This window comes from Scyliorhinus canicula, chromosome 27, assembly GCF_902713615.1.
Source record: "Scyliorhinus canicula chromosome 27, sScyCan1.1, whole genome shotgun sequence".
In the NCBI taxonomy this organism is placed as follows: domain Eukaryota; kingdom Metazoa; phylum Chordata; class Chondrichthyes; order Carcharhiniformes; family Scyliorhinidae; genus Scyliorhinus; species Scyliorhinus canicula.
Window position 1 is genome coordinate 24306946 of NC_052172.1, and position 12749 is coordinate 24319694.

At 49.4% G+C, this 12749-nt stretch overlaps 1 protein-coding gene across 3 annotated transcripts in view; it reads right to left on the reverse strand.

Moving 5' to 3' along the window:
• Positions 1-1461: 1461 nt before the first annotated feature.
• The window catches only part of shkbp1 (SH3KBP1 binding protein 1), a 41368-nt gene continuing 30080 nt past the window's right edge, over positions 1462-12749 (reverse strand). For all 3 annotated transcript variants that reach the window (XM_038786052.1, XM_038786053.1, XM_038786054.1), the window contains 6 exons: positions 12111-12281; positions 11466-11621; positions 9024-9120; positions 4168-4352; positions 2983-3115; positions 1462-2560 (listed from right to left, as the gene is read on the reverse strand). In XM_038786052.1, the coding sequence (XP_038641980.1) occupies positions 1978-2560; positions 2983-3115; positions 4168-4352; positions 9024-9120; positions 11466-11621; positions 12111-12281 (1325 nt within the window). In that variant the 3' untranslated portion in view covers positions 1462-1977. The remainder of the gene's footprint in view (positions 2561-2982; positions 3116-4167; positions 4353-9023; positions 9121-11465; positions 11622-12110; positions 12282-12749) is intronic.

Genomic DNA, 12749 nt, shown 5'->3' on the forward strand with positions numbered 1-12749 from the left:
TCTCTCACCTCCCTCGTCTGTGAACTGCACTGCCATCTGGTGGAGTACCTTAATGCTGATTTTACAGTGACCCAGGATGGCTCCTCATCCATTAAATCTGCATTTGACTGCAGGAGGATAATGGGCTGGGCAGGTGGCAGAAACCTAGAAAATGGAGAAGTTAAACAGGGCAAAGGATGACACAATAAATGGGATGAGAGGAAGTGAGGGGCATTGGAGTGAATGTCCCAGATCAGTGAAGGGAGCAGGACGGGGATCGTGGTTAAGGCAGCAAATGGAATCTTTCAATTTGTTATCTGAGGCAATAAATAGACGAGCAGGGAGGTAATGTTACAACTATATTAAACATTAGTTAAGCCACAACTTAGTACTGGGAGTAGTTCGGATCACCTCATTACAGAAAGGAAGTAATTGGATTTGAGAGGATCCAGAGGTTTACCAGGATTGGAAAGATTGGAAGGGCTGAGGTTGTTCGTCTTGGAATGGAGGAGTTAGAGTAGAGATTTTATTGAGATGTACAAAATTGAGGGGCCTGGATAGGCAGGGCCAATGTCAGCAGAGACCAGTGACAGGGGGAGGGGGAAATGTGATTGGTAGAAAGATTAATAGGAGATGAGGAAACATATTTTCACCCAGAGGGTTGTGGAGGTGGGAACTCTCTGCCTGGAAGGGCAATAGAGATAGAAATTTTCAATTCATTTAGAAGGTGTTTGGATTGGCACCTTCACTGCTCCGTGGAACTTGCGAGGCTACAGACCAGAAGGGGGCTTTTTTTTGACCGGTGCAGATGCAATGGCCAAGTTGCCTCTTCCTGTGCCATATGGTTCTTACTTGGGAAGTTGTTCACAGTCACACATATCTCGCATCAACAATTACCAGCAACTTGTCTCAATGAAATCGGCAACAGAATTGCCAAAGTTACAGCTGTCATGTCAAAGCTCAGACATTGAGTGTGGACCAACATCAAACTAACTGAAAATATAAAGCTTGGTGCATGTCCCAGGGTTGTGTTCACATCATCTTTCTTTTCAGAGAGGAGTGAATCTGTGGAATTCTTTACCGCAGAAAGCTGTAGGAAGCTGGGGCGTTAAGTGTGTTCAAGGCTGAGAGAGGCAGATTCTTAATTAGTGAGGGAATCGAGGGTTATGGAGGTAAGGTGGGAAAGTGGAGTTGAGGATTATCACATCAGATCAGCCATGATCTCATTGAATAGTGGAGCAGACTCGATGGGCTAATTCTGCTCCTACATCTTATGGTCTCTTGGGTTTTACTAAAATCAGGAATAGACTGGGGAATATATTAGAAATAGAAATGGGGTTATACTCAAGGGGACTGAACAGGAAGAGGTTTGGTTCATGCGGTCTGTACAAGGAGAGCTAACAGGAAGGGGGTTTGTTCCATCAGTAGAGAGTGTTGAGCAGTTGCAAGTGCACACGTTAGGAACAAATATTGCGAATAACAGTGACAGAAATCCTTCATTGTTTATTTCATTGTAGAAATTCCATCAGCGCATTAAGCAACTTTAAAAATATTGCGAGTCATGAACTGCCTCGGAGACAAGACTAGCTGGATTCAAACATTTTAATCTTTAAAAATGAACACTTCAGTGTTTTCAAATGCAAACTATTTCAAGCACAAGTCTTCATCAGGGTGGAATTTTTAATCTGATCTGTTGATAACTCAAGATTCAGCTTTTGGGCTGGGATCAGGGCTGTGGAAATTCTCACAACTGGAAAAGCAGCCGATTGGTTGATTTCTTCGTTCTTTTATGACAGGATTTCAAATGTGGTTCTGGGCGGCGACCACGCAAAGTCAGAATCTGAAGCAAACAGGAAATGGGTTTGAAGAAGTCTGACAATTGTCTGCAGCAAGCACCCAGTCTTCAAAAGCTCACCCAACATTTCACAAGAGCGATAAAAACCCATCGCTTGGGTTTTGTCCAATTATCGCTGGACATTAATATGGGGACAGAGATGGTCAAAACGAGGTCTCATTCATTCTGGGTCTGGGAGCTGCAGTTGATTCAGTGGCTGGATCGAGGGGACTCGCTACTGACACTTGTGCCTCTGCAGTGCCTCTTATTAACGGTACACTGGGAGGGAGGGTTTTGATAGAGAGCGTCGGACTAGGAGACACAACTTTCAATCCCTGGACTGAACCTGACGGAGCCAGGGGTCTATTTTTCATCAATAGTCTGCTGTCAGATTCACAGCTAAATCGGCGCAGGTTAGTAGCACCAAATTCAGTGCCACGGGCTAACTCCTGACAGCGCTCAACAAAGCTTCCTCGTTTTCCTGTTCTGCCATCAATGTCCGACGCACTATTTTCACCACTTGGACACTCCGCTCGGAGAGGTGGATGATGCAATCTCAGCAGCTGCGGGCTCCCACTGGCAGCATCACTTTTATCCAATGAGCTTCGACTGGCAACATGTGATTGTAGGCTGCAGGCACTGGGAAATTTTTCCCGCTGTCTGATCACCGTAGGACTGTCTCTCCAAATCCCTCCAGTCCCACTCCTGGTCCATTTCTCACGGAATCCATCCACCGTTTGAAATTGGCTGTTTTAACAAAGAAGAAAAGAAAGAATGACACCAAAACAGTCTCCATCTGAACATAGACGTCCTGTCACACTGTAGCTACGGGCAAAGAGCAACACTAAGTTTGTGTAACATTTACTTTCTCTCATACTTTCACTGTGAATATTCTAGTTATCTTCTGCACTAGTGATAAAGATAGTTTATTCTCCCATTCTACTGTAACCTTGAGTAAAATAAACAATGTGGTGCCAGAATCAGACTTCACTTGTTGCATAGAATTGGACTGAGATTGCAGCTCAGATTAGGCAAGACTGGTTAAACTCAGTTCCCTATAGCACTGGATGCTGAAACATTTAGTTTTTAGTTCTGGGATGGGTCCACAATGGTTTTCCACACTATCATTCTTTACATTTCATGAATTAACTTATTAATCAGGGAATTACCTGGACGATGAAACCCGCAGCATGATAGGGTGTGACAGTGATTCTGCAGGACTGATATCTGGTGTTCTTGTCAGTGTGAGATCGCATTGCTCCAGCTGCTGCAGGAGCTCCTGTTCTGTGGGGCCACCGGGATCTGAGAACATTAAAAACAAAACTAAAATCAATGAAAAAAGGATTTTCTTCCTCCTTTTCAACTTTCCCCTCTTGCTTTGATTCGAGCATTTCTCATGTGAGCCAATTATCAGCTAACTGACTGCAGTAGGCATCACAGCACAAGCCTATCCTCACAAACACGGAATGCTACAATAATTCATCATATTCAGACAAATTGTAATAATTCCACAGAACAAGGATTGAACCAGTAAGATTCAGCACTCCCACCCCACACATATCCCTCCTCACCCCACCCCCAACTGCAACCCATACCCCATCGACCTGGCAAGGGGAGAGGCCACACCTGGGGGGGGGGGGGGGGGGGGGAAGAGAGGCTAGACCCGGGGAGGGGGATAAGAGAGGCCTGGACCCCGGGAGGGGGGAGGGGGGGGGGGGGGGAGGAGGGGAGAAGCCAGACCCAGGGGGGGGGGGGGGGGGGGGCAGACCCGGGGGAGAGGTCAGACCCGGGGGAGTGTCCCTTGTGCTTTAAGACTTTTTAAGTTTGGACAGAAAACAAATTGAGGGATTGTGTCTGTCCTTTGAACCCAAATAGACATCCACAGATTCCGCAAACTTGGGCGGTATGATGGCATAGTGGTTAGCGCTGTTGCTTCACAGCGTCAGGGTCCCAGGTTCGATTCCCCGCTGGGTCACTGTCTGTGCGGAGTCTGCACGTTCTCCCCGTGTCTGCGTGGGTTTCCTCCGGGCGCTCCAGTTTCTTCCCACAAGTCCCGAAAGACGTGCTGTTAGGTAAATTGGACATTCTGATTTCTCCCTCTGTGTACCCAGAACAGGTGCCGGAATGTGGCAAATAGGGGATTTTCACAGTAACTTTCATTGCAGTGTTAATGTAAACCTGCTTGTGACAATAATAAAGATTATTATTACTTTATCTCCTCAAGTTCCTTTGCACCTGGCGTCCCACGTACCCACGATCCCCTGCGCACCCCGACTCTGTTTGCCCCCTGACCCACCCAGGTCCCCTGATTTGCTGCACATCCCATAATCCTCCACAGACCCCCCCCCCCTGACCTAGATTTGCCGCCTTGCCAGTTGCCTCCATGGCTGTCGTCAGATCCCACATCTGGATGCTGCCATCAGAGTGTCCGGTGAACAGGTAGCGACGGGCACGGGAGCTGATTCGACTGGACCCCTCGCATTCATGGACAGTAAAGGCTGTGACAGCAGTACCATCCACTGAACGAATTTCACAGATCCTGTGCAAGACAGAGGGGTGGAGAGAGAACAGAGAGAGGGTGAGACAGAGGGGGGTTAAACGTGCTTGACCTGCTCATTTTGAGGTGATTTTGCCAACACCAACTGATAGCATCCATTTTTACTCCTGAATGTGACTCAATTGTTCAGCCCAAGCAGCTGCTGACCCCGACTTCACTACAAACCTGTCCTATTAGCTTAGTGACTGGACCACTTGGGGTGCATCAACCTTGCCTCTTGTAAAGAAAGACAAACTTGCATTTCTATAGCACCTTTTGCTATTTCAGGATGTCTCAAAGTATATTGCAGCCACGTAGGTACAACTGCAGTGTTTCACTGTTACCACGTCGGTAATCAAACGGCACAGCCAGCTCCTACAACAGCAACGTGATCACTTGTTTTGTGACGTGGATTGAGATATAAATATTGGCCAGGATCCTTTTGCTTCAAAACAGTGTCCTTAAATAATTTATATCTTTGGAATCTTTATAATGATAGAAAGTGTGGGACTTGCCTTTGGAAACCCAGCCACTTTCCAGCAATTGACTTCCAGCCCATCGGGTTCCAGCAATTCAGGTGCAAATCCAAAGGGGAAAGTTTCACCTCCCCAACACTGGCTAAAAAATAACCTTCCAGCCGGTACAATCTGTGCCTCGACTAATAAATGAAAGGATTCCATTTGCATTCTTAACCAACTTATCAAACTGCCCTGTGACCAATAGGAACATGTGGACATTCACTCCAATGCCCCTCACTATCCTCCATTTTATAATCTGATCCTTTGCCTTGTTTGACCTCCCCAAATGTATCACCACATACTTCTCTGAATTCACGCGTTGTTTTTCTGCCCATCAAACGGAACGTCAGTTTAACATCCTATCTAAACAATGATGTCTTGGGCAATGCAGCACATTCCAATTACTGCATTAGGCTGTATGCTTGCTCATTCATTAATCCCTCGAGCCTCCCCATTTACTGCAATGGATCAGACATATCTTCAAAACATCTAAAGAACCTCAGCTCATACACACACTGCTATCGCCAGAATTGACTTATCCCAACACTCCCTTGGCCATGATGGGAACCTTCTAACTTCTATGAACAGGAGGCCACTTCCCAAGTCTGAACATGCCCTAATTTCCAATAGCCTATCACCCATGTTCACTGACAAACATTGGCTCCCAGTAAAGTAACACCTTGATTTTAATTTCTCAGCTGTTTTCCAAACTCACCAGGGCCTCAACTCACCGTCTCTCTCTCGTTCTCTGTAACCTCCTCCATCTATCATTCCCATCCCTGTAACCTCCTCCAACCCCTCCCTATCTCTGTAACCTCCTCCCCCCCGACACACACCCCTCCCTATCTCTGTAACCTCCTCCAGCCCCTACACCCCTCCCTATCTCTGTAACATCCTCCCTCCCCTACACCCCTCCCTATCTCTGTAACATCCTCCCTCCCCTACACCCCTCCCTATCTCTGTAACCTCCTCTAGCCCCTACACCCTCCCTATCTCTGTAACCTCCTCCAGCCCCTACACCCCTCCCTATCTCTGTAACATCCTCCCTCCCCTACACCCCTCCCTATCTCTGTAACATCCTCCCTCCCCTACACCCCTCCCTATCTCTGTAACCTCCTCTAGCCCCTACACCCTCCCTATCTCTGTAACCTCCTCCAGCCCCTACACCCCTCCCTATCTCTGTAACATCCTCCCTCCCCTACACCCCTCCCCATCTCTGTAACCTCCTCCAGCCCCACACACCCCTCCCTATCTCTGTAACCTCCTCCATCTCTCATTCCCATCCCTGTAACCTCCTCCCACCCCACACACCCCTCCCGATCTCTGTAACCTCCTCCATTTCTCATTCCCATCCCTGTAACCTCCTCCCCCCACACACCTCTCCCTATCTCTGTAACCTCCTCCAGCCCCTACACCCCTCCCTATCTCTGTAACCCCCTCCATCTCTCATTCCCACCCCTGTAACCGCCTCCCACCCCACACCCCTCCCTATCTCTGTAACCTCCACCAGCCCCTACACCCCTCCCTATCTCTGTAACCTCCTCCATCTCTCATTCCCATCCCTGTAACCTCCTCCCGCCCCACACCCCTCCCCATCTCTGTAACCTCCACCAGCCCCTACACCCCTCCCTATCTCTGTAACCTCGTCCATCTCTCATTCCCACTCCTGTAACCTCCTCCCACCCCACACTCCTCCCCATCTCTGTAACCTCCTCCAGCCCTACACCCCTCCCTATCTCTGTAACCTCTTCCAGCCCCTACACCCCTCCCTATCGCTGTAATCCCCTCCAGCCCCTACACCCCTCCCTATCTCTGTAACCTCCTCTAGCCCCTACACCCCTCCCTATCTCTGTAACCCTCTCCAGTCCCGACATCCCTCCCTATCTCTAACCTCCTCCAGCCTCACACCCCTCCCTATCTCTGTAACCTCCTCCATCCCCTACACCCCCTCCCTATCTCTGTCACCTCCTCCAGCCCCACACCCCTCTCTATCTCTGTAACCTCCTCCAGTCCCGACATCCCTCCCTATCTCTAACCTCCTCCAGCCACACATCCCTCCCTATCTCTGTAACCTCCTCCATCCCCTACACCCCCTCCCTATCTCTGTAATCTACTCCCCCCCACAAACCCCTCCCTATCTCTGTAACCTCCTCCCTCCCCCCCACACACCCCTCCCTCTCTGTAACCTCCTCCATCTCTCATTCCCATCCCTGTAACCTCCTCCCGCCCCACACCCGTCCCTACCTCTGTAACCTCCTCCAGCCCCTACACCCCTCCCTCTCTGTAACCTCCTCCAGCCCCTACACCCCTCCCTCTCTGTAACCTCCTCCAGCCCCTACACCCCCTCCTTATCTCTATAACCTCCTCCAGCCCCTAAACCCCTCCCTATCTCTGTAACCTCCTCCAGCCCCACACCCCTCCCTATCTCTGTAACCTCCACCAGCCCCTACACCCTCCCCATCTCTGTAACCGTCTCCAGCCCCTACACCCACCCTATCCCTGTAACCTCCTCCCCCCCACACACCCCTCCCTATATTTGTAACCTCCTTCAGCCCCTACATGCCTCCCTATCTCTGTAACCCCCACCAGCCCCTACACCCCTCCCTATCTCTGTAACCTCCTCCAGCCCCACACCCCTCCCTATCTCTGTAACCTCCTCCAGCCCCTACACCCTCTCCCTATCTTTGTAACCTCCTCCAGCCCCTACACCCCCTCCCTATCTTTGTAACCTCCTCCAGCCCCACAACCCTCCCTATCTCTGTAAACTCCTCCAGCCCCTACGCCCCCTCCCTATCTTTGTAACCTCCTCCAGCCCCACACCCCTCCCTATCCTGGTGACCTCCTCCAGCCCCTACACCCCCTCCCTATCTCTTTAACCTCCTCCAGCCTCACACTCCTCCGGGATCTCTGTCACCTCCTCCAGCCCCACACCCCTCCCTATCTCTGTAACCTCCTCCAGCCCCACACCCCCCCCTATCTCTGTACCTCCTCCAGCCCACACCCCTCCCTATCTGTAACCTCCTCCAGCCCACACCCCTCCCTATCCCTGTAACCACCTCCAGCCCCTACACCCTCCCTATCTCTGTAACCTCCTCCAGCCCCTACACCCTCCCTATCTCTGTAACCTCCTCTAGCCCCACACCCGTCCCTATCTCTAACCTCCTCCAGCTCCAGCCCCTACACCCCCTCCCTATCTTTGTAACCTCCTCCAGCCCCACAACCCTCCCTATCTCTGTAAACTCCTCCAGCCCCTACACCCCCTCCCTATCTTTGTAACCTCCTCCAGTCCCACACCCCTCCCTATCCTGGTGACCTCCTCCAGCCCCTACACCCCCTCTCTATCTCTGTAACCTCCTCCAGCCTCACACTCCTCCGGGATCTCTGTCACCTCCTCCAGCCCCCACCCCCTCCCTATCTCTGTAACCTCCTCCAGCCCCACACCCCTCCCTATCTCTGTAACCTCCTCCAGCCCACACCCCTCCCTATCTCTGTAACCTCCTCCAGCCCCACACCCCTCCCTATCTCTGTAACCTCCTCCAGCCCCCACACCCCTCCCTAGCTGTAACCTCCTCCAGCCCCACACCCTCCCTATCCTGTAACCACTCCAGCCCTACACCCCTCCCTATCTCTGTAACCTCCTCCAGCCCCTACACCCTCCCTATCTCTGTAACCTCCTCTAGCCCCACACCCGTCCCTATCTCTAACCTCCTCCAGCTCCAGCCCCACACCCCTCCCTATCCCTGCAACCTCCTCCAGCCCCACACCCCTCCCCTATCCCTGTAACCTCCTCCAGCCCCTACACTCCCTCCCCATCTCTGTAACCTCCACCAGCCCCTACACCCCTCCCTATCTCTGTAACCTCCAGCCCCTACACCCTCCCTATCTCTGTAACCTCCTCCAGTCCCTATTTCACTCTGAGAATTCATTGCTCCTTCAATTCTGGCCTTTTAAACATTGTTGATTTTAATTCCATCAGCATTGGCATCTATAACCTCCGCTGCCTGTACTGCAAGCCCTCCCTCACCCTCTCCACCGGATCTCTCATCCTTTCAGGCGCTCTTTAAAACTAACCACTTTGACCAAACTATGGACGTATTTCTGAGCTAGCCCACACTAACAATGAAGAACTGGTCAGGTTTTCATGGAGCGTGATTACCTCTTGCCTGTGGAGGACAGACGCACAAAGATCTGATTTGTGTCAGGAACAACTTTCTGAATGAAAACCTGCTCATCATCTCGCTCCCCAAATGGGCCTGAAAGAGAGAGAGAGATGGTTACAATAGAAAGCTCGTCTCAGTAATGGTGACAGTGAAATGACTGGATTGGAGGGAAGGAAATCTGCCACCCTTAGCTGGTCTGATCACCCTGTGACTCCAGACACACAGAAATGTGGTTCACTCTTAACTGGTCTGTGAAATGGTCTAGAAAACCACTCAGTTGTACCAAACTGCCACAGAAAAGTGTCAACCAAGGCTCCAGAAAAAGCAAATCCACATCATGCCCAGTTGACCAAAGTCCTCCTTCCGATTGTCTAAGACTGGTGCCCAAATTGGGAGAACTGTCCCAGAAGATTCAAACAGCCCGACAGTCATCCTCACTGAATCAGACGTTACAATATCCAGGCTCATCCACACTACAGTGTCATCACAATCTGAAACATCAGCTCTTTCTTTCCACTGATGCTGGCTGACCTGCTGAATATTTCTCGCATTTTCTGTTTTATTTCTGATTTCTAGCATCGTATTTTGCTTTTTTACTTCCATCACCGTCCCTGGGTAAGTCCCGATTTCCTGTACCACTGACAGGCTAAGCCCACCAGACGTGGCGGCACAGTCTTAGAGAGACACTGCGCAGGAAAACTCTTCAGCCCATCGAGTCTGCACCACAATAACTACCCTAATCCCGCACTAATCCCACTTACCAGCACTTGTCCCATATCCTTCAATATGACGATATTTCAGGTGAGCACCCAAGTGCTTTTTAGAGGTTCTGAGGTTTCCAGCCTCCACTACCTTCCCAGACAGTGCATTCCAAAACCTAGCACTTGGCTCCCACTCTGCAACTGGATCCTCGACTTTCTGACCAACAGACCACAGTCAGTAAGAATGAACAACAACACCTCCTCCACAATAGTCCCCAATACCGGGGCCCCGCAAGGCTGCGTACTTAGCCCCCTACTCTACTCCCCATACACACACACACGACTGCGTGGCAAAACTTGGTTCCAACTCCATCTACAAGTTTGCTGACGATACGATCATAGTGGGCTGGATCTCGGATAACAACGAGTCAGAATACAGGAGGGAGATAGAGAACCTAGTGGAGTGGTGTAACGACAACAATCTCTCCCTCAATGCCAGCAAAACTAAAGTGTGTGTACAGTACACACCCCTGTCAGCATCAACGGGGCCGAGGTGGAGATGGTTAGCAGCTTCAAATTCCGAGGGGTGCACATCTCCAAACATCTGTCCTGGTTCACCCACATCAACCCCATCACCAAGAAAGCACAACAGTACCTATACTTCCTCAGGAAACTAAGGAAATTCGGCATGTCCACATTAACCCTTACCAACTTTTACAGATGCACTATAGAAAGCATCCTATCGGGCTGCATCACAGCCTGGTATGGCAACTGCTCGGCCCAGGACCGCAAGGAACTTCAGAGCGTCGTGAATATCGCCCAGTCCGTCACACAAACCCGCCTCCCATCCATTGACTCCATCTACACCTCCCACTGCCTGGGAAAAGTGGGCAGCATAATCAAAGACCCCTCCCACCCGGCTTACTCACTCTTCCAACTTCTTCCATCGGGCAGGAGATACAGAAGTCTGAGAACATGCACAAACAGACTCAAAAACAGCTTCTTCCCCGCTGTTACCAGACTCCTAAACGACCCTCTTATGGACTGACCTCATTAACACTACACCCTGTATGCTTCAACTGATGCCGGTGTCTATGTATTTACATTGTGAACCTTGTGTTGCCCTATTATGTATTTTCTTTTATTTCCTTTTCTTTTTATGTACTTAATAGTCTGTTGAGCTGCTCACAGAAAAATACTTTTCACTGTACCTCGGTACACGTGACAATAAACGAATCCAATCCAATTCCCGATTCTCACCACCCTCTCATATACAGTTGAGGGAGAATTTCCCGGGGAATCCTCAACATCGACTCTGGAATCCATGAGGTCATGGATTCAGGTCAAACATGAGCAATGAAACCTCCTTTTGATTTCCACCTCGCCTTCCCTCAGCTGGTGAATCCGTCCTCCTCCTTGTTGGACACCATTTGGGGGAGGTACCAATTGCTCACAATGTCCTCTGGGTGGGGACTTCAATGTCCGTCTCAAAGAATGGCCGAGCTGACCAAGTCTCAAAGGACTTGTGATAGCTGCTGAGACAACCGACACAAGGGATAAATTCAAATGATCAAATGTCCTCAACAATCTATCTTTCATAGATGTATCTGATTGGAGACAGCAGAGACGGGTACATGTTGCAGTGAGATTCACACACCAGTAAATGAGTGAGGAAAGCCCAAATCTGTAATATTTTGCGTTAGTTCCACACACCAACACAATCTTGCTGCCTCTTACCGATCTCCAAACCTGCTGAACAGCCTCCATGTCCATCCAAGTCTTCCAGGGAGAGGATTTTGAATGATGCCAGTGGGGTTGAACCAGGCTGTGTGGAGATCATCCCGCGGAATCTGGTTACAGTCCACGTCCGCACGTGGTTATTATCGGCACAGACTGAATAAAAACACAAATCACATCATCTCATGAAAGTGTTGATTGCCGTGTAGCTGAAGTGACCATGTGCTTCATGAATTAAAAAGCTATTCATCTGTGGAAGACTTCTCGGCTTTAACCTAATCCCACTGTCAGCTAAAATGTAAACAAATGGCAGAGGCTGCGCAGTGATTGAAAGCAGTAACCTAATCAACCCAGCAGCCAGAGAATACAGTGGACCAATTATATTCATCATTGCAGATTGTGGAGGAGGGATTGTGGTTGGGGGAATAACCGTATCTGCACATTGTATCCAATTCTGCCCAATAATCTCCTGAGATCGCTGTTCACGGGAAATCCTTCCCATCCTGGCAGTGAGGGCCGGGAAGGAAGTGAGACACAGAACACAGCCAAGTAACAAGTTGGCCGTTCAGGGTTAAGGGGTCCAATTTATAAGGAACGTTTGAGGAAGTGATGGTAAAACGACAAAGATTAATAATAGTTTACTACCTGAAATAAGGTTTTTCTCAGAGAGGGTGATCTTTGTGATTGGGCTGCGATGAACACTAAACGTCTGAAAGAGTTGCGGACCAGATCCCACTGTCTCAGGGTGCTGCACAATCACACGGACCATTCCAGAACTTGTCCCATATGCAATCTCAATCCAGTTTCCACTGTCGCCTAGTAGAAACAAAATACAGTGACTAAAATTTTGATTATTAGAACTCTGAGCCCAGCGCAGAAGGATACACCACTGAAGTAGAGTCGCTTCATCATTTTTGAAGTCTTGTCGCTTTATCATTTTTTTGTTTTTAGGATCATTCAACAAACCTGCTCTGCCATTTGATAAGATCGTGGCTGATCGGATTGTGGCCTCAACCCTGCTTTCATGTCTGCCCCAATATCCTTTGCCGCCCTCGTCAATCAAGGATCGTCATTTTCAGAATAACCGTGAGGATATTGGATATTACAAAGTGAGATTACATTTTTGTGAAATTGGCCACAAAACCTGTTAAGGTGGATGCAGCTTAAGGTGTGAGTGTGGACATTTAAACTGTGGGCAGTATTTAATTCTGTCATCAATATCTATTTTAACATGGACCTCAAAAAAGGAAATTTTCTACCACCTAAGAAATTAACACATCCTAT